The sequence below is a fragment of the Lygodium microphyllum genome, chromosome 28 (assembly GCF_053477565.2).
Source record: "Lygodium microphyllum isolate KBCC chromosome 28, Lygodium_microphyllum_v1.1.10, whole genome shotgun sequence".
NCBI lineage: Eukaryota > Viridiplantae > Streptophyta > Polypodiopsida > Schizaeales > Lygodiaceae > Lygodium > Lygodium microphyllum.
The window spans coordinates 111287760-111315642 of NC_141162.1; the positions used below are offsets into that span (position 1 = coordinate 111287760).

The following is a 27883-nucleotide window of genomic DNA, read 5'->3' on the forward strand; positions in this document are numbered from 1 at the left end:
AAGGACCATCCCCAAATATCCCTGATTTGTTTTTCACCAAGTCCATTTTGAATAGGCCGGGGTCTGCATGGAACCAGCCCACTCTCATAGCATTATTTGTATTAGAAAGGATGAGTTGAATGGGGGAGCGGTTGGACATGACTACGTCCTTGTAGACATTCAAAGAGGAATTAACAAAAGACCCCATGAGACCTGCAAAGACATGCTCTGTCAAGCTAGGCTTTTCTCAGGGCTTCTCCCTTTTGTTTGTTGGTCCATGTGAGCAGCCTCTGTGAATCTACCTCTATTAGGCTCAAAGGAATGTTGTCTTAAACCCAAACTCCTTCCTTCCTGGCAATCCTATGGATACTCTACCATATTAAAATCCCCTACTAAAATGGAGGGACAAGTGATATTTTGGAGGGACTTCCATGTGTCAGCCCTTTTGGAGAAGGAACAATTAGCGTACACGAAGATAATGGCAATTTCTTCCTCGCCAAATATCCTTTTAAATACCTATGGGATTTTGTGGTATTTTAGTTATAAAACTAGCATTTCATATAGGTTTTGAACATCAAAACTGGTTGCTTTGAGTCCGAAAGTTAGAAGAATTAAGACTGGCATGTCATTTGAAAAGAACAAAAGATCATCAATAAATCGAAAATAGGACTGACCGAAGTAGATGAATGATTTTGGCATCTCTTTTTGAGTGTTGATTCAGAGTCAAAGAATTTTATCAGTAAATGTATAACAGATCATATCCTCTTCAGCCTACCCCTAACAGTCATGTTGCTATCTGAGTGAACTCAAAACTAAGAGGGCTCCTGAACTTGGCAACATCCAGGCATCTTCGCAGGCAGCCCATAGCCATTTGGATGAGCCTGTTGCCATCTCCAGGCATCAGCTAAGGTTGCTTTCAGATCCGTATGTTGAGCTTTCCAGTTGAGCGCTCTGTTTATCTTTGACACATCAGTCCACACTTCTGCATAGTCACCCTGTCTTCGGTCCAGATAGCGAACTTTAATGTCTACTCCCGTTCCTTCTTTGAAGGCTTCCACAAACTCTTTCACTGACACACCTGCAAATGCAAGATAGCTTTCAACAATGTGTCCTTACAACATATCTAACCTACTTAAGAACAATACATGAGTATTATTGGAAAACTAAGCTCTATATTTATATGTTTATCTCAAATTCACCTTACATGAAAATCGAAAGCTAATCAACGATGGTGCATAGAGGGTCAAAACGTTAGAGCTTTAAAAGGCTTTAGAGCCAACAGAAAGGTTCTCCTATTTTGTTATAATATCTTAGCAGCAGAACACTAAAGCAGTTCCTGTCCTCACAACAAACTTCCAACAAGGGGGGAGTGCCACAATCCCAGGTAGCAAGAAAGCTGCCTCCTACTAATGAGCTCAGAATGTCCTCGGACTCTCCATTTGCCATTGAGTATGCATGTGACTTGTGTCCAAATTGCACAGAGTATCTGCAAAGATGCATCTGCTGCTATAAGACCTGGCTGCATCTTCTCCAGAGTATGAATGATGCTCGTGCATGCTAAACCGTTGCAGTATAGTGCGAGCTTGTATCCATGGGCTGGTCGAATGTCCGTGCTCCAGGCTAGTCTTTATGTCTTCTTCTCTTCCACTGCAAGGAGAGATTTCTTACTTATAACATTGGATCATTACCCTCACATGGCTGAATTTGCATTTTGGGAATGGCTGAAGAGAAAAGATTTAAAAATACCGCTAATATAAACAACTGTTTCAAGCATGATCAGTCCCGAATCTAGTCCTAGAAGCAAGTTGGCCCTTGGAATCACAGTTATTTTCCAACTTCGATGGTAAGCAGACATGGAACAGGTATTTTGGAGTGGAGAACCAACACTTGTAAGAAATTATTGCATAACTTAAAGGAGAAGATTTGCATTGACGTTGAAAGGAAAGCTGTTTGAATTTTGAAATAAGATCTAATATGTGCTCAGATATCTTGGATATTCAGCAGCACATACTTTATGTCCATTTGGCATGCAAGGTCCCTCATATACTCATGTGATACTCACATTATCCCAGAGGCCCTCTATTCTCAGAATTTTGGAGTGGCAGGCAAAACTTCAACTTTGAGCCACCTACTTTTCAAGTTAGTTGCACACGAGAGTGTGACATTATTGAGTGTTTTTGTTAGTTGTGGAGAGTGGGGGCCGTCAAAGCAAAGAGGTGGGCCACCATTACCTAGAACCAAGTTGGACCCGTGCTTGCAGGGGTAAAGATGCCTCAACAACATCTGACTTTCATTGTGGTCATGTCTGTAATGTAGGAAGAGCAGGTCTGGAAGTGGGCATTCATAAATGCTGATAAGCAAATGATACGATTGGCACAGTCCGGAATTCCGAATACTCGTTGTCTGTATGCGAAGCCTGAACAATCAGTGTGAGGATCCACTTCACCCTGCTAGCATGCTACTAGCACACTGTTTTGGACACAGTGTTTGATCCTAATTTTGTTCTCTATCATTGCTTTTGAGAATTCAATTACCTGGTTCAAGCGCGATTCCTGACGTGGTGAAATTAGCCTGCCACTTATGGATTCAGAATTAAGAAGCTATTTCACTTTTTATTACCATAGCTTTACACTGAACAACCGTGTATTACAAATGGTGTTTTCAGTATTGACTCTTTGGGTCCAGGGTTGCATTTGTTGGTTGGAAGGGCTTTCAAGGCTATGCTAAACCTTAGGGTGTATGACTTTGAAGGATCTCTGAAGGGTTTAGTAGTCAGGTCTGAGTATAGAGCCTATGTCCAAAAGCCTCATCAAATTAGACACATGATCCAAAAGCTCACCTATGAAGGTCACCAAATAAATACACATGCATTCCTCTCTGTTAGTGTTGTGACAGTTCAACTTTAATACTTGCTTATTGTGGAGACTCTATTCATAGCTCACTTGGGTAACCCTTGAAAAGCCACCTCGTAACAGAATTGCTTGCATTCTACCCTGCATTATGTTGTAGTGTGCATTACTTATGTTTTTGGAGTCTGTTCATCTCTGATGTGCCAACCCAAGATCTAGCAGTACATACGTACTACACACTCAGATTTCAAAGTGCGTGATAGAAAAATCAGTCATCTTACAATCCTATTTACATAAGAAGCAAATTTGAACCTTTCCAAATTCAGGTGCTAAAAAGGTAGTGGTTCAAGTACAGAAATACAATACCTTTTCCAGTCCCAACATTGTAAATGCTAACTTTTCCTGGTTTGCAATGACTTAAAGCTTTCACATGGGCATCAACCAAGTCTGTGACATGAATATAGTCCCTAATGCATGTTCCATCTCTTGTAGGATAATCATGCCCTCGAATCTGTTATGAAGGATGTTGAAAATTTTTAACCATGTGGTTACCAGCTCTCTCTCTCTCTCTCTATATATATATATGTGTGTGTGTGTGTGTGTGTGAGTGTGTGTGTGAGGTGATGAATTACTGTCTGATGTAATGAATGACTGTCTGACATCTGGCAAATGGCAGCTGTCAGGCCTGACGAATGGCGACTGTCTGATGTGATACTGCATGGAACTTCAATGCTTGTTGGGAGCATGATGCAACAGTGATGCCTCTCTCTTTTTTCTCTTCATGAAGGGTAATTGTATTAATTATTAAAACACAAAATTCAGAAATACAACATGACTACACGTACAAATGGTCTACCTTTCTTTATTTCTTTGTTTTTCTACTGTGACACACGGTACATGTGGATCAGAGTGGAGATCCCTCAAGATTGGGAAGTCCCCCACAGCAAGAGAGAGGGAGAAGGTAGTACTCAATATGGCCAGCACCTACTGGAGTTAGGGTCACAACACCATCTCATTATTTACGACAGGATCAAGAAGTGGCCTAAATCCGGATCACCAACTTGCTTCTAGTCAGGGTTGTCACATCCGATGGCGTCCAATTAGTACCCTCCGATACTAGTATGGTACTAATCAGACCAATAAATCCTAGACCTACGTCCGATGAAAAAAATTGTACATATAATTTTAATGCCTATACTTAATGTTGGAACTCAGCATAATACACTTTAAACCTTTATAGATTGTATACCAGGAGTTTACATATTAAGAGCTTGAGGATAGATAGGATGGCTGATAGAGAGCTTGAAACTGGAGGTAGGGTGGAGATATGGCAAAGGAGAGCTTGAGAGAGTGGGGTTAGAGAGCTTGAGGAGAGAGAGTTTGAGAATAGAGAGCATGAAAGTTGAGCTTGAAATTTGAATTTGAAATTACAAAGGGAAGAGAGGAAGAGAATATATTGCTAGAAGGGGTGAGAAGTGGGTGGAAAGAGAGAGAGAGGGGGGCAAGAGAGAGAGAGAGAGAGAGAGAGAGAGAGAGAGACACCAATGAATGACATCTCTATTGGTGGGGGTGCGAGAGAGAGAGAGAGAGAGAGAGAGAGAGAGAGAGAGAGAGAGGAGCGATGGCGGACCTTCATCCCGTGTGACCTAGCGACCACGTCGTCGACCCTGTGCAGCCACGGACCCTATCCGTACGTGCCGTTGCTGCGCCCGTCAGTACCTCTCGTTGCCACGCCTGTCGCAGGTACCGCCGCCTGTCTGTACCTGCGCCCGTCAATCTTTCCCCGTCGTCTGTCCCTGCGCTCGCCTTCGTCCACGCCTCGCGCCTGCTCGCTGGACGGCTGCTGCTACTTCGTCTGCCCGCCTTCGTCGACGTTTGGCGTCTGCCCCGCCTGTCAAACGCTGTCCTGCCTCACATCTGCCCTGCCTGACGGCCACCCTGCCTGACGGCTGCCCCGCTTGACATCCGCCCTGCCTGACGTCTACCTCAACTGACGTCAGCCCCGTCAGATGTCCGCCCTGCCTGAGGTCTGCTCCGCCTGTGGTAGACTGCTCTGCGTCAGCGTGCAGGGCTGATGCAGCCACGTTTATGCCTCCCCTATGTTTCACCCGTTACCCGGCGCCTTGGTTCATCTGCGCGTGTCTACCCAGTTCTCCATTGCAGTCCTGTTGCTGCAGCTGGGTGGTGCACTGATTGTGCAGGTCTGCGGGACCTGCAGAGCGAGCGAGAGAGAGAGAGAGAGAGAGAGAGAGAGAGAGACGCACAGTTCCAGACCTGCCCCTTCGCCTTTGTCGTAGTCCCGCCTCAGCTCGGAGAGAAGCATGGCTGGCCTGGATATGGCTTTTATTGAACAAACGGTGGCTGCTCTTGGTCCGGATTCTGATGCAAAGGAACCGGAGGATATGGTGCCTTGTACAAAGGAGATGCCTCCTGCTCCTGACTTTCAGCTTGCGGGTAAACGCTCCAAGCATACACCGGAAGAGCCAATCGGTCATCAGGACTGTTCTTATGCTCAGGTGGCCTCTGATTCTGTGGATTCGCAGGAGATTGATTGGGAGCATCTGTTGGAGTTTGCCAATACGTTGCTTGGCGACTATGTCCAGCATAATCATGAAGCTTTTTCTGACGCAGGAATTGAAGAGGTTTTGGAGGCCACCGTGGATCCGAAAACTATCCTGCGCTCTTTTTCAGTGTTTTATGACCATGCAGTTATACTCTTCTTCACTGGCAGGATCCTAGTGATTTCCCAGATTCGTTAGTGGCTGCACCATTTACTGCAAGGGGAGTGTGTGGAGGAGATTTTTGTTGGGCCTCGAGGCTTCTATGAGGTGTTGCTGAACTCGGAGAAGCATCGGGCTGAGCTCCTGTCCAAACTACCGTTGTTCTTTGATCGCCGTTTGGTCCATGTGGTTCCATGGCGCCCTATGGCAGACTTTCATCGCCTGCTTCAACGGGAATGCCCGGTGTGGGTTGAGGTGGAAAATTGCCCGGCTGTCTATTGGCCATTGTTAAAGGATGCCATGGCCGTTGTGGGAACGGTGTTGGTCCCCCCAAGCCTAAGGGCAATGAATAGAAACCGTTTGTGTATGTTATGGGACACTGCCAGGAAGAGGCTTGCGTGGCTGCGCCTTAATTGCTCTGGCTTGCATCCTTTGCATTTTCGCTTAAAATGGGGCAACTTTGCGGGACACTCCTTTTCGTGTGGTAAATTGGGACACTTTATGGCCGAATGCCTAGAGAGGCAACCGTCTTCAGATAATGTGCATGTTGTGCCGCCCAGGGATGACATGGTGCTTGATGTTCCGTCACAGGAGGAAACCCAGCCATCCAGTGTTTTGGATAAAGGTAAACAACAGGTTCTGGGTTTGGATTCCCGTACCAATGACTGGATAGAGGCACGTCCCAAAAAAGGTAAAAAGTTGGATGCTGGTCTGCCGGATTCTGGGCCTACTGTGTCACAGGATCCCATGCGCACGTATATGCGCAGGAAAGAAATGTTCTCTTCACAGCCTGCTGCGCGTACTATGGTTCCTTGTGCTCCTCGTAATCGATCTACGACGAAAGTTTATACAGACGGTCCCAAGGGCCCGCCCGCTAAGTTGGCATTTGATTCTAGAGGTAATGTGATTACACCCTGTGATCGTCGTTATCCCCGTTCCATCCCCAAGATAGTGGATATTCCATCTACCTCTAAAGCTGGCCGCCAAAATTCTTTTGCGGTGTTAGCTGATTTTCTGGATGATGGGGTCCTTGACATTCTAGCAGACAAGGTCAAAGCGAGGCAAGCGGTGCCTCCTTCCTGATTTCCTTTTTACAGGTATATGAAGATAGCCACGTGGAATGTGCGAGGCATTTGTTCTTGCCATAAGCAACATGCCATGTGGACTGTCTTGCATGAGAATCAGTGGGATGCCTTGTGTGTGGTGGAGCACAAGAGTCACAGTGAAGCTGGAAAAGTTGTGGACTGCCATGGTTTTCGCCTGTTTTATGCAGGGACACATGCTGTGCATTATTCTGGTGTGCTTATGATTGTCCATGAGAAATATCTGCCTGTTCTTATTAAAAATGATGTGCAGGGCCACTTTGTGGTAATTGAAATTTTATTTGAGGGAGAGATCTTATGGTTGCTGGGCCTCTATGGTCCGAATGACCCTTTATCTCGCCGGGATCTTTGGAAGACTTTGCAGAGCTACATGTCACTTGGCAGAAGGGGTTTCTTGATGGGAGATTTCAATATGTGTGTTGACTCTTCACAGTCCACTTCAGGGCATTCGGTGATGGATGCTCCGGAAAGGCGGGCGTGGAATGCCTTTGCTCTTGCGGCACTTAAGCAAGATCTATGGTCTTGGTTGCAACCTTCATCTCCAGGGTTTACTTTCCATTCCACACAGTATGCATCTACATAGTCGTGGTTGGACCGAATGTACATCATGTAGGATGATGACTTTCTTCCGGAGATGCTGGAAATGAAAGTCTTGCAACAATATGCCTTGTCGGACCATTTCCCTCTCCAGCTTGAGATACTGGCTCAACCCATTGCACCTTTTATGCAGTTGCTGGATAGACTCCCTTTACGTTTCAACTCCTCTTATTTGAAGCATTCAATCTTTCAAGGCTATATGCAACAATTGATTGAGAGATTCTTATTGGACTTTGCCTCTGAGGGCACAGTTTCTTTTGAACGACTGTGCTCTAATGTGCAACGGGTTGCTCACTAGTATGGGATACATCATGCCTCTCTTTGTCTCGGCGGTGTCGACATGCAGCGGAAGGCTTACTGGCTTTGGTTCGTTCGTTACTGGTAGATACCCTAGAGGATGAATTTCTGTTGTCACTGGCGCAGCGTTTGGCAAAGCTTATTAAAGAATTTCAGTTGAAATCCTATCAGCAGGCCAAATTGCACACTTTGACTGACAATTTGCAAGATAGTGCTTGTCAGACTCATAAGTTCTTTCGCGCCTTGCATGCTTCTCCTGCTCGAGAAAATATGACCAGACTCCAGGATTCAGCAGGTCGCATGGTCACTGATCCGCTCACCATTGTCAATATGTGCAGGAATTATTTTCGGGATCTTCTTGGCTCCTCTCCGTCGCCTTCGGACCAGGTTATGTGTGCACGTTCAGCCTTCTATGATCTGGTCCGCCAGCAGGTTCCACTTGATATGCAAGCTACCTTGGAGGCATATATTTGCGAGGAGGAGGTTATGGATGTTTTGTTACATCTACCTAAGGATAAAAGCCCTGCCTGGGATGGTCTCACCAATGAATTCTTTGAGAGCTCGGCTACCCAACTGGTGAAGCCATTGGCGGCTATGTTTCAGCAGGTCTGGGAAACAGGGGTCATGCCTTCCTCATAGAAAGAAGGCCTTATCAAACTGCTTCCAAAGGTTCCTTCGCCGTCAATGTTGCAATAGTGGAGACCAATTTCATTGATGGGCTCGATGTATAAAATCTTTTCCAAAGTCCTGGCGAATAGGCTCCACAAACACCTTCCAGCTATTGTGCATCCGCTTCAATATGGTTTCATTAAGGGCGGCAACATTCTGCATAATATCTTAAATGTGCAAATGGCCATTGACTATGCAAGGCACTCTAGTCAACAAGTGGTATTGATTCAATTGGATCTAGAAAAGGCCTTTGACTATTTAGACTGGTCTTTCATTGTTGAACTTATGTCTGCTATGGGTTTTGGTATGCGGATGTCCCGATTGATCTACACCATTAGTGTTGCGGCTTCTTCGCGTGTTATGCTCAATGGTGGGATTACAGAGCCATTTGTCCTTGCACGCTCGGTGAGACAGGGTTGCCCTTTGAGTCCTCTCTTCTTTGCCTTGGCGACCCACCCAGTTCTTTCAATGTTATCTTCAATGGCAGCTTCTAATCAACTGGCCGGATTGTCCCTTCCTTTGGGACAGTACTTCATTAGCCAATCTTTGGCTGATGATACCTTTATGATTTTGCGTGCAGACGAGGACAACATTCGCAAGGCATTAGATGTTTGGACACTCTTTGGTCATGCTTCGGGTCTTCGCATCAATGCCTTCAAATCAGCCATTCTCAGCTGCACGGAGTCGGATTTACAGTCATTGGGCTGGCAGGGTTAGGTTGTTCCCCGTGGTTCTATTGTCAGGCATCTTGGGTACCCGTTGGGTGTTGATGTTCGGCCAAAGCAACTACTGGAGTGGATTTCACAGAAACTAGCAGGTTTATGTGTTGGAAGTCGCAAGCGTGGCCCTTCCATGTCCGCCTCAAAGTGGCTCAGACAATTATGCTCCCAATGCTCACATATTTCTTGCCATTGCTGCCGTGGACGCCTACTACTTTGAAGGCTCTCACTCGCCCCGTTCGTTTCATGTTATGGAAGAAGGATGCATTGCACGCAGGTATTTCATGGATTTCGTGGTCCCATGCATGCACCCCCAAACGCCTGGGTGGTGGAGCTATTTTGGATACTGAAACTCATTTGTTGGCTCTTCGTTGGTCTCTTTTTCGCACTATGTGCGTGGATCATCACCTGTGGACCATTATAGCCCGTTATTTTCTTGAGGACAATGGGCTTCGGCATGGCAATAGACAAATTCGGTGCTCGTGGTGGCATGTTCTTAATGCAGACTCTCTGTTTTCCAACCCCTCCTCTTCTCTGTTTCTGCATTTGGTCGGCTCCTGGAAAGTGGTGCTCCAAAAGGTGTGTTGGCATCCAGCGGAGGACCGCGTGCATACTAATTCCTTTCAACTGGAATTGTTGGCAGTCTCGAGATTACTTTCGTGGGAAGACAAACATGAGCTCAGACCGAAATTTAACCGCTTGGCCCGTCTGGGTGTGACTTCAGTTGCGGATGCCACCCTTGCCAGTCGTAATGTCTTCGCATCGTTTTGTACGGCCAGGAGACTTTTTAGAATCCCGCATGGATACCATGACTTATGGGAGTAGCTTTTGTTGGTGCTTCAGGGCAGGCAACCCTTTCCTGCCCTTGCTGTGGATCGTCCTTGGCAGGACTGGGACCTTGCAGGCCGGTTGCATCTGGAAAAGGCCTCTGCTAATCAGGTGTATCATCTTCTGATTAAAGACCATCAATGTCTGGGTGTTAAAGCTAATACTGTATGGGGATTGCGGAAATTTCGGTCATGGTGGAAGGCAACTGTGATGGAGAGCTGGTTGAATAAGACTCCCTTCAAATGTAAGGTCTTTCTTTGGCGAATGATGATTGGTGGTCTTCCTCTTGCTTCGGCCCTTTGCAAGAGTCGAATTTCCAATGGCAATTGTTTCTTTTATATCACTACTGTGGAATCGGCCCGACATCGATTTATTTCTTGCCCGCTCGCCAAGAAGATCTGGTCGTTCTTGTCACATGTTTGGCGTACAGTGGTGAAGTCCTCTCTAACCCCTTTCGATTGGGTTTTTGTGAGGCCAAAATACCCCACACCGCCACAGTTGCATATGAAGATCTTATTCCACTTTTTCAGATACTGGGGATGCTGGCACAATTGGACCACTCGGAATGCCTTCCTTTTTGATTCGGCCTCTAATGTACCAGCACACATTGCTCGGCTCAAAGGCCTCTTACATTGGCAGATGGATCTCATTCGGCTCTCCGACTTGCTCCCCGGGGAGGACTTGCTTCCCTGGCATATGGCAATTTACTCTGGGTCTTTGTCATGACTTGTGTACCTTTTTGCTGGTTTAGTCTTGGGATCTTACACACGATTGGCTTAGAGCCCTCATGTATCTTGTAATCATGTAAACTTGTACCTTTTTTTCGTAATTAATACAATTACCTTTTAGGGAAAAAAAAAAGAGACACCAATGAATTCTTTGAGAGTTCTGCTACCCAACTGGTGAAGCCATTGACGGCTATATTTTAGCAGGTTTGGGAAACAGGGTTCATGCCTTCCTCATGGAAAGAAGGGCTTATTAAATTGCTTCCAAAGGTTCCTTCGCCGTCACTATTGCAACATTGGAGACCAATCTCTTTGATGGGTTCGATATATAAAATCTTTTCCAAAGTATTGGCGAATCGGCTCCACAAGCATCTTCCAGCCATTGTGCATCCTCTTCAATTTGGTTTCATTAAGGGCCGCAACATTCTGCATAATATCTTAAATGTGCAAATGGCTATTGACTATGCAAGGCACTCTAGTCAGAAAGTGGTACTGGTCCAATTGGATCTGGAAAAGGCTTTTGACTATTTAGACTGGTCTTTCATTGCAGAACTTATGTCTACCATGGGCTTTGGCATTCGGATGTCCCGCTTGATCTACACCATTAGTGCTGCGGCTTCTTCGCGAGTTATGCTAAATGGTGGTGTTACAGAGCCCTTTGTCCTTGCACGCTCTGTGAGATAGGGTTGTCCTCTGAGTCCTCTCTTCTTTGCCCTGGCGACTCATCCGGTTCTTTTGATGTTATCCTCCATGGCAGCTTTTGCTCAATTGGCCACATTGTCTCTTCCTTTGGGTCAACACTTCATTTGTCAATCTTTGGCTGATGATAGCTTTATGATTTTACGTGCGGACAAGGACAATATTCGCAAAGCATTAAATGTTTGGACGCTCTTTGGCTAGGCTTCTGGTCTTCGTATCAATACTTCCAAATCAGCCATTCTCAGTTGCACGGAGCCCGATTTACAGTCACTGGGCTGGCAGGGCCAAGTTATTCCCCGTGGTTCCATTGTCAGGCATCTTGGGTATCCTTTGGGTGTTGATGTTCGGCCAAAACAACTACTACAGTCGATTTCACAGAAATTGGCAGCCAAGTTTCTGTATTGGAAGTCGCAAGCTTGGCCCTTCCATGTTCGCCTCAAAGTGGCCCAGATAATTATGCTGCCAATGCTCACATATTTCTTGCCATTGCTGCCTTGGACTCCTATCACTTTGAATGCTCTCACGTGGCCCATTCGTTTCATGTTATGGAAGAAGGATTCATTGCAGGCAGGTATTTCGTGGATTTCGTGGTCGCATGCATGTACTCCCAAACGCCTGGGTGGGGGGGCCATTTTGGATGCCAAAACTCATATGCTGGCCCTTTGTTGGTCTCTTTTTCGTGCCATGTGTGTGGAGCATCACCCGTGGGCCATGATAGCCCATTATTTTCTTGAGGACCGTGGCCTTCTACATGGTAATACACAAATTCGAAGCTCCTGGTGGCATGTTCTTAATGCAGACTCTCGGTTTTCGAGTTCTTCTTCATCCCTGCTTGTTCACTTGGTCGGCTCCTGGTAATTGGTTCTCCAAAAGGCGTGTTGGCATCCAGCGGAGGCCCGCTTATATACTAACTCTTTTCAACTCGGATTGTTGGTAGCCTCGAGATTACTTTCATGGGAAGGCAAACAGGAGCTTAGGCCAAAATTTAACCGCATGGCCCGATTGGGCTTGACTTCTCTTGCAGATACCACCCTTGCCAGTTGTAATGTCTTCATATCGTTTCGCACTGCCAGGCGGCTTTTCTGAATCCCTCGGGGATACCATGATTTGTGGGAACAGTTTTTGTTACTCCTCCAGAGCAGGCAATCCTTTTCTGCCCTTGCTGTGGATCGCCCTTGGCAGAACTGGGTCCTGGCAGGCCGGTTGAATTTGGAAAAGGTCTCGACTAACCAGGTGTACCATCTTCTGATTAAAGATCATCAATGGCTGGTCACTAAAGCCAATACTGTATGGGGGTTGCGGAAATCTTAGTCATGGTGGAAGGCAACTGTGATGGAGGGCTGGGTGAACAAGACACCTTTCAAATGCAAGGTCTTTCTTTGGAGGGTGATGATTGGTGGTCTTCCTCTTGCCTCGGCCCTTTCCAAGCGTCGAATCTCTAACGGCAATTGTTTCTTCTGCACCACCACGGTGGAAACGGCCCGTCATCGATTTATCTCTTGCCCTCTCGCTAAGCATATCTGGTCGCTTTTGTCAGCGGTTTGTCGAGCGGTAGTTGGTTTCTCACTGAGCCCTTTCGATTGGGTTTTTGTACGCCCAAAATACCCCACACCGGCACAGTTGCATATGAAGATCATGTTCCATTGTCTTAGATACTGGGAATGCTGGCACAATTGGACCACTCGGAATGCCTTTCTTTTTTATTCGGCATCTAATGTTCCGAGACACATTACCAGGCTTAAAGGCCTTTTGCTTTGGCAGATAGATCTCATTCAGCACTTTGACTTGTTGCCTCGGGAAGAATTACTTCCCTGGCATATGGCAATTTCCACTGTGTCTTTGCTATGACTTGTGTATCTTTGTTCGGGTTTTGTACTGACAGTTGACACACGCTGGCGTACAGCCATCGTGTATCTTGTAATCATGTAAACTTGTACCTTTTTTCATAATTAATACAATTACCTTTTACGAGAGAGAGAGAGAGAGAGAGAGAGAGAGAGAGAGAGAGATTAGGGATATGTAAAGTGTGTTGTGGAAAGGGAGTCTAAATAACACCTACAATTTATTCCAAAAGTGACCCCAAATGCTCACAAACAGGCACTTTGAAACTATCGGACACTTTCCATTGGACGTGATCAGACGTGTCATATACCCCCAAAAGTGGATTTTATGCAAAAAGAATTCACTTTTCTTATCATTAATGCTTACACAACTCATTGAAAACAATGTCCGGATGCTTTCTATACTCAGTCTCATTCTTTGAGTAGACAATAAAGAAGGTGTGCATAAATCCCCTATGTGGCCTAAAGATGCAATCCTTTATCCGATTAAAAGTGGCAGGAGCATTCATAAGTCCAAAAGACATGACAAGAAACTCATATAATCCACACGATGTCCTGAAAACTGTCTGAGGCATATCCTCTGGTCTAATGCGTATCTGATGATATCCACTTTTCAAATCTATACCACTGAATATGATTGCCCCCTACAATCTATTCATAATACCATTGATCTGGGGGATCAAAAACCAATTCTTTATTGTGGTTTCATTCAAAGCATGATAGTCAATACACATACGCCACGAACCATCCTTTTTTTGCATCAAAAGCACTGGAGAGCAAAACAGTGAAGAGTCAGGTTGAATCAGTCCTTTTCCTAATAGCTCATTCACTTGGCTCATTATCTCCTCTTGTTGGGCTGCACTAACCCTGTCGGGTCGCTTATTAGGTGGGCTACTCCCAGGGATAAGATCTATACCATGATCTTTTTCCCTTTCAAGCGGTAGTTGCCATGGAAGTAACTAAGAAAAGCTATCAGCATGCATTTTCAGAAATGAAATGTGATCCTTCTCTAACTTTGACATGTTTCCAACATTTCATTATCAAACTTACTCCTTAGTAAAAACCAAGTACGCTGAAAGGTAATTTTTCAGGCCAATACAACATGAACATATTCCCCTTTTAACTTTACATCCAAAGTATGGGTCTTGCCCTTATGTTGAATAATGATCACTTTAATATGCAAATCAATCATTGCATGCATACCATGGCACCACGGCATACCAAGCAACACATCACAATCCTAAGGTGGAGCAATAAAGATCTCTTCACTGTCCACATATCCTTGAATGTGCAAATGAAGCTTTCCAATGAACAGTGTGACAAGATCTGCATGGCCCTTGCATGCCATACAACAACCTACCATGTCTATAGAGATAAAGTTGGCTCATGCTTCATTATCAAAGAAAATCAAAGCACATTGATCTTTGATTTTACCTCATGCTCTACATACCTCAGTAGCATCATCATTGGGCTAATCATTAACAACATCTAGAACCAAATCAATTTATGTTTTGGGCTTCTTACCCTTGGGATCTCTCTGATTTTTTTATTTTCCAGCTTGCTTTCTATTGGAATAGTCCTTAGCTATGTGACCCTACTATTCACAAACAAAGTATTTATTCACGGTCATTAATTCCCTACGTCGTGCAAGTGATTTCCAACCTTTTCTTTGTTGTTTTGATCTCCTTTCAGGCTGATTTTCAGATGTACCCCTTTTCTCAACCTTTGAAAATTTCTTATTCGGTTTCTCCCTACTCTCTTGAAAGTCTAAAGCTTTCCCACACTGCAACACATCAGCTGTAGCAGCGATCTCTATGAGCTTAGACATACTAGATACGATGGATTTAGTGTAAAAATCCTTGATTCCTTTAGGCAGCCCACATACACACTTTTCCACTTGCTCATGAAGAGGAATTGAATGATAAGAAGTTACTAGCAGCAAAGCATTCCAAAACTTCTTATTATATTGCTCCAAGTTCCTACATTCTTTTGCAATTGGCTTATTCCAAGCTCTCATGATGTCCACCAAACATGCCACTTTGTGTCCCAAGCATCAAAACAATGCTACCATACATAGGGTTATGCATATTACCAGTCATATCTGAATACATTGGGCCTTGCACACCATGCATAGGTTGCTGCATACTAAAAGGAGTTGTGCCATACATTCTTGTATGTGGTCCCTGACCAACCATTGCATGAAAAATAGTGCTACCTCCAAAGTATCTTGGCTGCCCCATAATTGTATGTAGGCCCAACTGTCCAAAATCCATTGGATTGGCACTTTCATGAGGGCTTTGATTTGTATACCTTGCCCCATTGGTACCAACTATTTTTCTTCATTAGCATCATTGGGAGCTTCATGAGAAGGCTTTTGGCATTTTCTTGGGTGCATCATGCTGCTCCAAAGATGTAGAAGATGATTTCTTCTTGTTGCCCTTGTTGTCCTTCATTGGAGCATTCAATAATTGAGTGAACTAAGGATCTTTGCCAATTCAACAAAGAAATTTGCTGCTGTCCTCATTCGATTTTTAAACTGAATTTCTCTTTCCCTTGCTAGTCATCAGCATCATTTTGCTTTGAAGGCCTTGCATCTTGACCATCAACAACATTTTTAGTTTGTTGTCCATGCTATGAGCCTTGTCCAAGATCAGGCATTGCATTTCCTTCTTCCCCATGTGAATGTTCATACTAAGGCATAATCACTACTTGATTTCATCTCACTATATGATGACATCTTGTTGTAGTTACTCAGCTAAGCACAAATTCAATACTAGCACAGAGCTTTTGGCTTGCAATCAGGTGCCTCAAGCCCACCAAGTCAAGGGATTTGATAGTATCCCGGCAATGGAACCATGAAACCATAGTTGCCTCCGTACGTGGTACGAAACAGTCCATACGGTACGATTTTGTACGTTAAAACAGGCCTGTTTTGGCCACCTGGCCTATGCATCCTCGTTCCACGTTTTCTTGCGCCCCGTGTTTCCAACTTTCCTGCGCTTGCGCTTTTTCAATTTTGGGGGGGTGGGAAGCCTTGGATACCTCACCCCACCCCCTTTTCCAAAATCCAGCCATGCAAAAGATGCTCCTTCTTGGATTCCTTCCAGCTTGCAGCCCTCTCTTTGAAGTTTGACTGTTTGGACTTTGAACTTTGACCCTTCTCTCATCTACAAAAGGTGCTCCTCTCCTCCATGCTTCCACACCAATTCAGCAAGCACTTACAAGTTACCATTCTTATCTTCCCCTTTCCTGCAACCTATCGAAGCATTTGCCATTCTCAAATCTCATCTCCCATCCCCTCTATCCTGCACCCTATCAAAGCATTTGCCATTCTCATCTCCCATTCCCTCTGTCTCACTGTTGCTCTTTCAACTTTACCCCAATCCTCAAGCCTCTCGAGTCTCCCTCCCTTTCAAGTTTCAACTTTCAAGTCTCAAGAGTCGAGACTCAAGCATCTCTCTCTCTCTCTCTCTCTCTCTCTCTCTTTTCGTAATGGATGTTATATTTATAAAGTACTAAACAACAAAAGAGTTACAAAAGTCATGGCAAAGACGCAGAGGAAATTGCCATATGCCAGGGAAGTAAGTCCTCCCGAGGGAGTAAGTCAGAGTGCTGAATGAGATCTATCTGCCAATGCAAGAGACCTTTAAGCCTCGCAATATGTCCCTGAACATTAGAGGCTGAATAAAAAAGAAAAGCATTCCGAATGGTCCAATTGTGCCAGCAGCCCCACTATCTAAGAAAGTGAAACAAGATCTTCATGTGCGACTATGCTGGTGTGGGGTATTTGGGCGGTACAAAAACCCAATCAAAAGGGCTTAGCGAGAAACCAACCACTGCTCGCCAAACCGCTGACAAGACTGACCAAATTTTCTTAGCGAGAGGGCAAGAAATAAATCAATGACAGGCCAATTCCACACTGGTGGTGAAAAAGAAACAATTGCCGTTAGAGATTCGACGCTTGGAAAGGGCTGAAGCAAGAGGAAGACCACCAATCATCACCCTCTAAAGAAAGACCTTGCATTTGAAAGGTGTCTTGTTCAACCAGCCCTCCATCACAGTTGCCTTCCACCATGACTGAGATTTACGCAATCCCCATACAGTATTAGCTTTAGTAACCAGCCATTGATGATCTTTAATCAGAAGATGATACACCTGGTTAGCTGAGGCCTTTTCCAAATTCAACCGACCTGCAAGGTCCCACTCCTGCCAGGGACGATCCGAAGCAAGGGTAGGAAAGGGTTGTCTGCTCTAGAGCACCAGCAAAAGCTGTTCCCATAAATCACGGTATCCACGAGGGATCTTGAAAAGCCTCCTGGCTGTACAAAACAACATCAACACATTGCGACTAGCAAGGGTGGCATCTGCAAACTGAAGTCAAGCCCAAACGTGCCATGCGGTTAAATTTTGGTCTGAGCTCATGTTTGCCTTCCCAAGAAAGTAATGGCAAGGATGCCAACAATTCCTGTTGAAAAGAGTTAGTATCTAAGCGGTCCTCCGCTGGATGCCACCGAGCCTTCTAGAGAACCAATTTCCAAGAACATACCAAATGAGCAAGCAAGGATGAAGAAGGACTAGAAAACCGAGAGTCAACATTAAGAACATGCCACCAAGAGCTCCAAATTTGGGTATTACCATGCACAAGCTCGTGATCCTCAAGAAAATAACGGGCTATAAAGACCCACAGGTGATGATCCAAGCACATGGTACGAAAAAGAGACCAACGGAGTGCCAACATATGAGTTTCGGCATCCAAAATAGCCCCACCACCCATGCGTTTGGGGGTGCATGCATGCGACCAAGAAATCCATGAAATGCCTGCATGCAAGGAGTCCTTCCATAACATGAAACTAATATACTGAGTAAGAGCATTCAATATAGTAGTAGTCCAAGGCAGCAATGGCAAGAAATATGTGAGCATTGGCAACATAATTGTCTGAGCCACTTTGAGGCGAACATGGAAGGGCCAAGCCTGCGACTTCTAATACAGAAACTTAGCTGCCAGTTTCTGTGAAATCTACTCTAGTAATTGCTTTGGCCGAACATCAACACCCAAAGGGTACCCAAGATGCCTAACAATGGAACCACGGGGAACAACCATTCCCTGCCAGTCCAATGACTGCAAATCTGACTCCGATGCAACTGAGAATGGCTGATTTCAAAGTATTGATATGAAGACCAGAAGCATGACCAAAGAGAGTCCAAACATCTAATGCTTTGCGAAGATTATCCTTGTCCGCACGCAAAATCATAAAGTTGTCATCAGCCAAGGATTGACTAATGAAATGCTGTCCAAAAGGAAGAGACAATCCAGCCAACTGAGTAGAAGCTGCCATATGAGATAACATCGAAAGAACTAGATGAGTCGCAAGGGCAAAAAAAAGAGGACTCAAAGGGCAACCCTGCCTCACAGAGCGTGCAAGGACAAATGGTTCGGTAACACCACCATTTAGCATAACTCGCGAAGAAGTCGCAGCACTAATGATGTAGATCAAACGAGACATCCGAGTACCAAAGCCCATAGTAGATATAAGTTCTGCAATGAAAGACCAATCTAAATAATCAAAAGCCTTTTCCAGGTCCAATTGAATCAATACCACCTCCTGATTAGAGTGCCTTGCATAGTCAATAGCCATTTGTACATTTAAGACATTATGCAGAATGTTTTGGCCCTTAATGAAACCATATTGAAGAGGATGCACAATGGTAGGAAGATGCTTATGGAGCCGATTCGCCATCACTTTGGAAAATATTTTATACATCGAACCCATCAAAGAAATTGGTCGCCAATGTTTCAGCATTGATGGCGAAGGAACTTTTGGAAGCAGTTTGATAAGACCTTTCCATGAGGAAGGCATGAAACACGTTTCCCAAACCTGCTAAAACATAGCCGTCAATGGTTTCACCAGTTGGGTAGCAAAAATCTCAAAGAATTCATTGGTGAGACCATCCCAACCGGGACTTTTATCCTTGGGCAAGTGTAACAAAATATCCATAACCTCCGCCTCACAAATATCTATCTCCAAAGTAGTTTGCACGTCATGTGGAACCTGATTGCGGACCAAATCATAGAAAACTGAGCAGGCATGAGTAACTTGGTCAGAAGGTAAAGGAGTAGAACCAAGAAGATATAGAAAATAATTCCTGCACATATTCACAATAGTCCGAGGATCAATGACCATTTGACCTTCTACATCCTGGAGTCTAGTCATATTCTCTCGAGCAAGAGATGCATGTAAAGCTCGAAAGAACTTATGAGTCTGACAAGCACTATCTTGCAAATTCTCAGTCAAATTTTGCAATTGGCAGCAGAAATACATCATCTAGAGTCTCCACCAGTAGAGAACGAACCAAAGCCAGTAATTCCTCCGCTGCTTGTCGACGTCGCCGACAAAGAGAGGCATGATGGATCCCATATTGCCGAACAACCCGCTGCACATTAGAGAGCAATTGTTCAAAAGAAGCATTGCCCTCAAAGGAAAAGTCCAATAAAAATCTCTCAATCAATTGCTGCATATAACCCTGAAAGATTGAATGCTTCAAATAAGACGAGTTGAAACGCAAAGGGAGTCTATCCAGAAATTGCTTAAAAGGTGCAATGGGTTGTGCAAGCATCTCAAGCTGTAGAGGAAAATGGTTTGACAAGGCATATTGCTGCAACACTTTCATTTCCAGCATCTCAGGAAGAAAAGCATCATCCTGTATGATGTACATGCGGTCCAACCGCGACCACGTAGTTGTATACTGCGTAGAATGAAAAGTAAATCCTGTAGAAGAAGGGTGTAGCCATGACCAGAGATCTTGCTTAAGAACGGCAAGAGCAAACGCATTCCACACACGGCTTTCCGAAGCGTCCATCACCGAATGCTCTGATGTGGACTGTGAAGAATCAACACACATATTAAAATCCCCCATAAAAAAACCCTGTCTACCAAGTGACAAGGAGGTCTGCAAAGTATTCCAAAGATCGCGGCGGGATAAAGGGTCATTTGGAGCATAGAGGCCAAGTAACCATAAGATCTCTCCTTCACAAAAACTTCAATCACCACAAAACGACCATGTACATCATTTTTAATAAGAACAGGCTAATATTTCTCATGTACAATCATAAGCACACCAAAATAATGCATGGTATGTGTCCATGCATAAAACAAGCAAAACCCATGGCAATCCACAACTTTTCCTGCTTCACCGTGACTCTTATACTCAACAGCACACAAGACATCCCACTGATTCTCATGCAATACAGTCCACATGGCATGTTGCTTGTTGCGAGAACAAATGCCTTGCACATTCCATGTGGCTATCTTCATGTGTATTTTTTTAAAAAAAATCAGGAACGAGGCAAAGCTTGCCTCAATTTAACCTTTTCTGCTAGAAAGTCAAGGACTCCCTCATCCAAAAACTCAGCTAACACGACAAAAGAGTTCTGACGGCCAGATTTAGCGGTAGACCGTGTATCCATTGTCTTGGGGATGGAACGGGGATAACGACGATCCCATGGGGTAATCACGTTACCTCTAGCATCAAAAGCCAACTTAGCAGGTGGACCCTTCGGACCGTCCGTATATACTTTCCTAGTAGGCTGATTGCGAGGAGTAGAAGAAACCATAGCATGAGCAGTGTGCTCTGAAGACAACATTTCTTTCTTGTGCGTATAAGTACGCAAGAAATCTTCTGAAGCATTAGGCATAGTATCCGCCATGCCAACATCAAACCTTTTACCCTTTTTTGCACGTACATCTACCCAGTCATTGCCACGGGAATCCAAATCCAAAACATGTTGTTTATCTTTATCCAAGACTTTAGGTGGCTGGGTTGCATCCTGCGACGGAGCATCAAGCACCATATCTTCCATGGGAGGCAAAACAGGCTCAACATCTGAAGTCGGTTGCTTCACTGGGCATTCGGCCATAAAATGCCCAATTTTTCGCACAAAAAACAATGCCCTGCAAAGTTACCCCATTTCAAACGAAAGTGCAAAGGATCCATGCCAGAGCAATTAAGACGTAACCAAGCATGCCTTTTCCGAGCAGTGTCCCATAGCATACACAAATGGTTACGATTCATGGCCCTGAGGCTCCGGGGAACCAAAACAGTGCCCACAACAGCCATGGCATCCTTTAACAGTGGCCAATAGACAGCTGGACAGTTTTCCACTTCAACCCACACCAGGCATTTACGTTGAAGCAGGCGCTGAAAATCTGCCATTGGGCGCCATGGCACAACATGGACCAAACGGCGATCAAAGAACAAAGGCAGTTTAGACAGCAGATCGGCACGATGCTTCTCAGATTTCAATAGCACCTCATAAAAGCCTCGGGGCCCAACAAAAATCTCTTGAACACACTCCCCTTGTAGTAGACTTTGCAGCCACTGGCGAATATGGGAAAGCACTAGGATCCTACCACTGAAGAAGAGTATAACAGCACGTTCATAAAACACTGAGAATGAGCGCAAGACATTTTTCAGGTCCACAGTGGCTTCCAGAACATCTTCAGTTCCAGAGTCAGAAAACGCTTCATGATTATGTTGAACATAATCACCAAGCAAAGTGTTGGTAAACTCCAACAAATGCTCCTAGTTAACATCCTGAGAATCCATAGAATCAAAAGCAACTTGAGCATAAGAACGTTCCTGATGATCCATTGTATCTTCCAAAGTATGCTTGGTGCGTTTGCCCGCAGGCTGGAAGTCAGGACTAGGGGGCCTCTCCTCTGTGCAAGGAACCATATCCTCTGGTTTCTCTGTATCAGAATCCGGACCAAGGGCTGCCACCGTTTGGTCAATAAAGGCCATATCCAGACCAGCCATGTTGTATCACCACTTGTGCAAGTCAGATGCAGAGCCACGATCCGCAAGTAAGACGACCTTCAAGCAGGGTGTGCTGAAGACTGCTCGGACCGCAGGACTGTTTCTGCCTACGACAGAGCTGTTCCTTCTCCCAACGTGGCGTCTGTGTCTCAGAAACAAATATGGGCGCCACACGAACAGGTTGCAAGCGTGCACGGGCAGAGGTCACGGAAGGCAGGTACCGATGACAGGTTGCAGGCGTGCAAGGACAGAGCTCGTAGGATGACAGGGAAAAAGCAGAGCTCACGGAAGGCAGAAACGGTACAGGCTCTCTCTCTCTCTCTCTCTCTCTCTCTCTCTCTCTCTCTCTCTCTCTCTCTCTCTCTCTCTCTCTCTATGGGCACGTTCTGCGCGACTGCAGATCTAGGTTGTAGCAGGTCTGCAACAACACAACTGCCTGTAGAGTCACACGAAATACACAAAATGAAGGGGCAGGATCAGAATCTGAGTCGATGAGCTGCCCTAGACGAGCAGGAGATGCAAGGAAAATTGCCGCAGCAGGAACCTCAAGTCACGAGCATATTCGCCATCACCATCTCTCTCTCTCTCTCTCTCTCTCTCTCTCTCTCTCTCTCTCTCTCTCTCTCTCTCTCTTTGGCCTCTTTATTCGTCATCGGCACCATGACTTGTGAAGTACGAGGCCTTTAATTTGCATGCGATCCATGTGGAGAGGGACACAAAGAAGTCCAACTCCCACCATTGGACATGCAAGTATTGCAGGAAGTGCTACACAAGTGGTGCAACTTGGCTTCTCCAATATCTTTCCAAGATGGGGGGGCAAGTTGCTCCATGCAAGGAGATCCCTCAAAACATTGCAGAGAAGATTCTCGCCAAGATAAGAGCGGGATCCACGAGGAGAAGGAAGTGGCTTATTGGCACCAACTCCTATGCCTACTAACGAGGAAGCATCCAATGTGGGTGTATCTTCAACCAATGCAGGAGAGGTCTCTACCATTGGTGGTGGGATTTCACATCCGCATCCAGCTCCAATAAAAGACAAAGAGTGGAGGCTCATGCGGTGCCGGAGAGACAATCGTCTCTCTCTCAAGCTCCCGGTCATGTGTGTGGATCGGTTGCCTTTCTTAGAGAAAGACAATGACTTGTGGACATTGAAATTGCACGCACGGTGATTGAGTGCAATCTTGCATTCAATATTCTAAAGCAAGAGCAATGGAAGAAGATGGTAAAATCCATTGCCAATGTGGGTCCATGTGAAGGATAGACTGGTGTCACATACAATGACATGAGGACGAGAAAGATTGATGAAGAAAAGAAGAGGATTGATAGAGCCCTTGATCCTATTCAGGCCGCATAGATAAAATATGGTTGCTCCATTCTCACCGACGGATGGAGTGATTGTAAGAAACGGGGCATTATCAACATACTCCTCTCATGTCCACTCAGCACTTACTTTTTGTGGGCCGTAGATACCAGCAAGAGGGGGAGAAAAATGACGGGCGCATTCATCTACTGCCACATTCGACAAGCTATCATTGAGGTATGCATTGCAATTTTCGTTTTAAATTTGTTTCACTTTCTTTCATTATGATAATATCATGATTCATAATTGAAATTTATTATTTGATTTATACATAACTTGTAATTTGTAAATTGTGGTTGTAGATGGGCCTCTCAAATGTGGTGCAACTTGTTACTAACAATGCATCGAATTGTCGGCGCATGGGCCGTTTGCTTAAGGCCGAGTTCCCTACGATTGTGTGGACTCCATGTGCAAGTCATTGTTTGGACTTGCTCATGGAGAACATTGGGAAGCTTAAGTGGGTAAAGAGGGTGGTCCGCAAAGCTACATCAATTGTCACATTCTTCACAGTAAAGGTAAAGGTACTTGCAATGTATCGTGAGCATAGCACACTAGAGTTGAAGAAGCCTTCTTCAACTCGCTTTGCTTACATGTGGTTATTGCTATAGCGTCTTTATGAGGTGCAGTCTGCCTTGCGCCAGACAGTGGTGTCTACTCTATGGAATGAGTGGGATGAGGATGAGACAGAGGAGGCCAAAGCCATGCAGCGCTTGTGCCTTAATGAGCAGTTTTGGCAAAAAGTCCATGCCGTCGTTATTGTTGTGACTCCCTTTTATAGGGTGTTACGTATGGAGATTGTGAGGGGTCCACCATGGGCCTTCTCGTTCACATCTTTAGAGCGGCATTGGTGGAGGCACATGTTTGTACAGTGATCACAGAGAGGCAACGTGCACATGTTTTAGAGATAGCAGAGAGGAGATGGGTGTGGATACATCCAACCTACAAGTCACTGGTGGTCATGGATGATAGAGAAATCCGTTCAGACCAGCTTGCTTATTTGACTCATGTGGTCCCTGTTGATTACCACAATGCACTGCTATAGGAGCGAGGATGCTATGTGGATCAGAGAGAACATGTGGCTTTTGCTTCTCCCACTTGTTTAAGGAGAGAGTCACTTGTGAAGCCTTTATTTTGGTGGCAAAACTTTGGATATGCACTGGAGACCCTTCAGTCCTTAGCCATGAGGGTCCTTGCCTAGGATTGCTCTTCAGATGCATGTGAGAGAAATTGGAGTGCCTATTCTCTTATTCACACAAAGATTCGCAATCGGCTTAGCACACGACAGTTAGAGCGGCTAGTCTATTGCCGCACTAACTTACGCATGATGAGGGCTACGATGAGCATGGGTAGTCTGAAGCAGGTAAAGTTTAAACACTTAACCATAACATTTAAAATTTGTTGTTTTAACTTTTAAACTTTGAACTTTGAACTTTATACTTTATAATTTAGACTTTATCATTTACAATAATCAATCTTATGTGCATCACTGCATTGTGTAGGTAAATGTTGACGCATTCAAGTTGACGAGCAACACTCTTCCGAGTGTATATAAGGAGGTGGACGAGGAGGAGGAGATGATTTTTGCAAAGCTCTATAGAGAGCTTTTAGCAGCAGATACTTGTGACACTTGCAATCAGCGTGCTCGTGGGCGAGAAATTCAAGTAGATGGTAGCAGGGGCATGGTCATTCGATGCCCTCCATCATCGAGGAGGGGTGGTTCGAGTGGCTTGTAAACATATGTAAGGCGGGGCTCTAGTAGCTCACATCCTGTGCCTCATGATGACATCCCCCCCTTGCCTACACAGTCGTCACCTAGGGAGCCATCATTTGATGATGATGGTAACCTCATCAGTGAGGATGAGTATGAGTCTGTCTCATCATCGGATGCCAAGGAGTTATCTTCAGACTCTCTAGATGAGCACTCAGATGGTTCTGATGATGATGATGATGATAATGATAGTGATGCCTCATCATAGATTCATCATTCATATAACATAGGTCTCTTTTTTTTTTGTATCAGATATACTAGACTGTAGTTGTATCGCATGTTTTGCATAGTCCATGCGACCACAATGAACATTCTCATGTATTCATCTTATTTTGTAATGAAATGGCTATTTCCACTTTAAATATGTATTCTATGATCTATTATTTAATGATTAATGGTTTTTGTTATTTAAAAAATCATCTTAAATTTTTTTCATACTAATATTGTACCGTACCTTATAAAATCATAAGGTACCAATTAGTACCGTATTTTATCGTACCGTACCATATCGTACCTTTCGTACCTGACAACTATGCATGAAACCAGCCTTCCTTCTTGGAGAGGGTGGTGAAAATCTGATTAGCCACTTAATTACAGCAATTAACAAATTTGCAAAACTAAACTATGCCCTTTACTATACAATCTTGGACATTGGGCACCCTATTGGCCCAAAAACTCATGCCCCTTTTAGCATTTCTTTGACTTATATTGCAATTGGATGGAGTACAACTAAGATTCCTTAATCTCCTGCACTAATCCAAATGCCCCTTGCTATCACAAATGATCAGTAAGTCTTCTAGGCAATTTACCCCTTGATCTTTACCTAAGACTTGGCCAAAATGGACCCTTGACTAACCGAATGCTGCCCCAAATCAAATGGGATGGGATGGCATCTTAAATCCTTGGCGTTGAGCCCTAATTTCTATTGTAAATTAGGGTTTATAGCAAAAATTCCCTTACTGTCCACCGAATTAATCTGCTCCAAATGGCTGAGATTCAGTGAGATTATTAGAGAATAGACTAGAGAAGGTGAGAGAATGCTCTAGACAGAGAAATTCCTAAGTTTCTTCCTCGGAAACCCTTGAACAGAAACTATCCCAAATGCTATCGCCTATTGCCCCACAAACTACTGTCGCCTGCATTAAATGTTGTCGCTTGTTTCTCACTCTCATTGAACCAACTATAGTGCTTGCTTGCCTCGAGTCTTTGATGGCTTGCACAATATTAATCGTCTAGCTCAATACTAGAATGCCGCTAGATATCGTAGATGCGTCCTTAGAAACCTACAAGGCGATCCTCATGGGATGAGACTAGGACAAGGGACTCCATGGTATGCATAGATCAAGCAATGGCTCACAAGACACGAGATCGTCATGAACCACCTCCCCCCTTTCAAATTGACCTTGACTCCCCTTCATACACCTCTCTCTCACATTAAGAGAAACTTGGTCATGTGGCAGGACCTTTACCAACTAAACATACAACACATGAAGAACCCACCCCACCCTCCCCTTGGCCCCTTCCCTCAAATATGTTGTACTATAGGGACCACTTTATGATGATTACAGCAAATGATTCCATTGAAAGACTTGGATACCTAGATGTATGCATGCCACATAGATGCAAGTAGCCATTGGCTAGCTCACGGTCAACTCGAGATCAAGACCACAAGAGTAGTCCACATTATGCCAAGAGGGAGTGGAGAACAAGGAGCACTACATTTGCACATGTAGAGCCTATAGTACAATCTGAGCTAGGTACCCAATGGTATTTAGAGAGAACTCCCTCCAACTAGCCATGGAATCCTTAGACTCGCACCACTTAGGGAGGCTAGTTCCTAGTTGAGATTCATAGGCTCTGCATATCATCACTAAAGGCAAGCACTATGCAGAGAGGGTGATGTCAATCACAACTTTACTGATTTCTCTTCCAAACAATGACCACACACATAACATCTACTCAGAGAGGAGTGGCAATCCAAAGAGTTGAGATCAAGGTAGCACACTGACTGGAGTACATGACTACCAAACATATCGGCTACACAAAAGACAAATGAGGGAGATCCGCCAATGACACAAGCAATACCAATCCAAATACTACACCCATACTATTTCATCAAGGATGCATGACATACTCTATCCACCAATCCTAAGAGGGTGGACCTAGATATATGTGTATCATATTCATATTCAGCCACATAGCTAGGCATATACTACTTCATCCTCCTATTGTATCTCTACATGGGCATTGTCTTATTTTGTAACGCAACTTATCTTCTTTACATAGTATATCATCTTTTAGCACATCATACTTTGATGTATAGTGACGATCAGCATTATACATGGTAACATACATATACAACTTACAAGATCTACCCAGACATAGGTATGCACCATTGGCTCTTGAGTCCTCCCAACAGCTTGCCAGAGAGGGCAACACGCCATATTGGTATGCATAGATGTCAGCCTGGTTTGAGCTACACAGCTCTAGCTTGGACAGGCTACCCCCCTTCAAGAACTCCCTCAATGCACTATCCCTCACTTTTAACCGCTCAAAGATTCGTAAGTTCATCAAGATGAACTTCACCTAGCTGCACACCAAGAGGACATAGTTAGCACTAGTGTTGGAGCTGGTGACAAAGATGGCTTTCTACTAAGAGCATCTCGTCCATACTATAGATGATGGATTTATTACCCGCTTGAGATACATGGACACCCTCTTTTCACATGGGATTAGATGTGCTATTGGCTAATTGCGCACCTCTTCACATCAATTAGAGATTGAGACTGATAGATATCAATCCATACCACTAGAGAAGCACATATGTCAGATGTGTCAACTAGAGCTAAAGACAAAGGAGCACTACATTTACTCCTGCCTAGCATGCTATGAGATTCAAGGCCGCTTTCATTGTC

At 44.6% G+C, this 27883-nt stretch overlaps 1 protein-coding gene and 1 pseudogene across 17 annotated transcripts in view; one reads left to right on the forward strand and one right to left on the reverse strand.

Annotated features, from left to right (window-relative positions):
- Positions 1 to 604: 604 nt before the first annotated feature.
- The window catches only part of LOC148011874 (putative UDP-arabinose 4-epimerase 2), a 143047-nt gene continuing 115768 nt past the window's right edge, over positions 605 to 27883 (reverse strand). For all 17 annotated transcript variants that reach the window (XM_087669987.1, XM_087669971.1, XM_087669982.1 and 14 more), the window contains 2 exons: positions 3195 to 3339; positions 605 to 1057 (listed from right to left, as the gene is read on the reverse strand). In XM_087669987.1, coding sequence (XP_087526113.1) covers positions 792 to 1057; positions 3195 to 3339 — 411 coding nt within the window. In that variant the 3' untranslated portion in view covers positions 605 to 791. The remainder of the gene's footprint in view (positions 1058 to 3194; positions 3340 to 27883) is intronic.
- LOC148011875 (uncharacterized) lies at positions 6116 to 24703 on the forward strand (annotated as a pseudogene).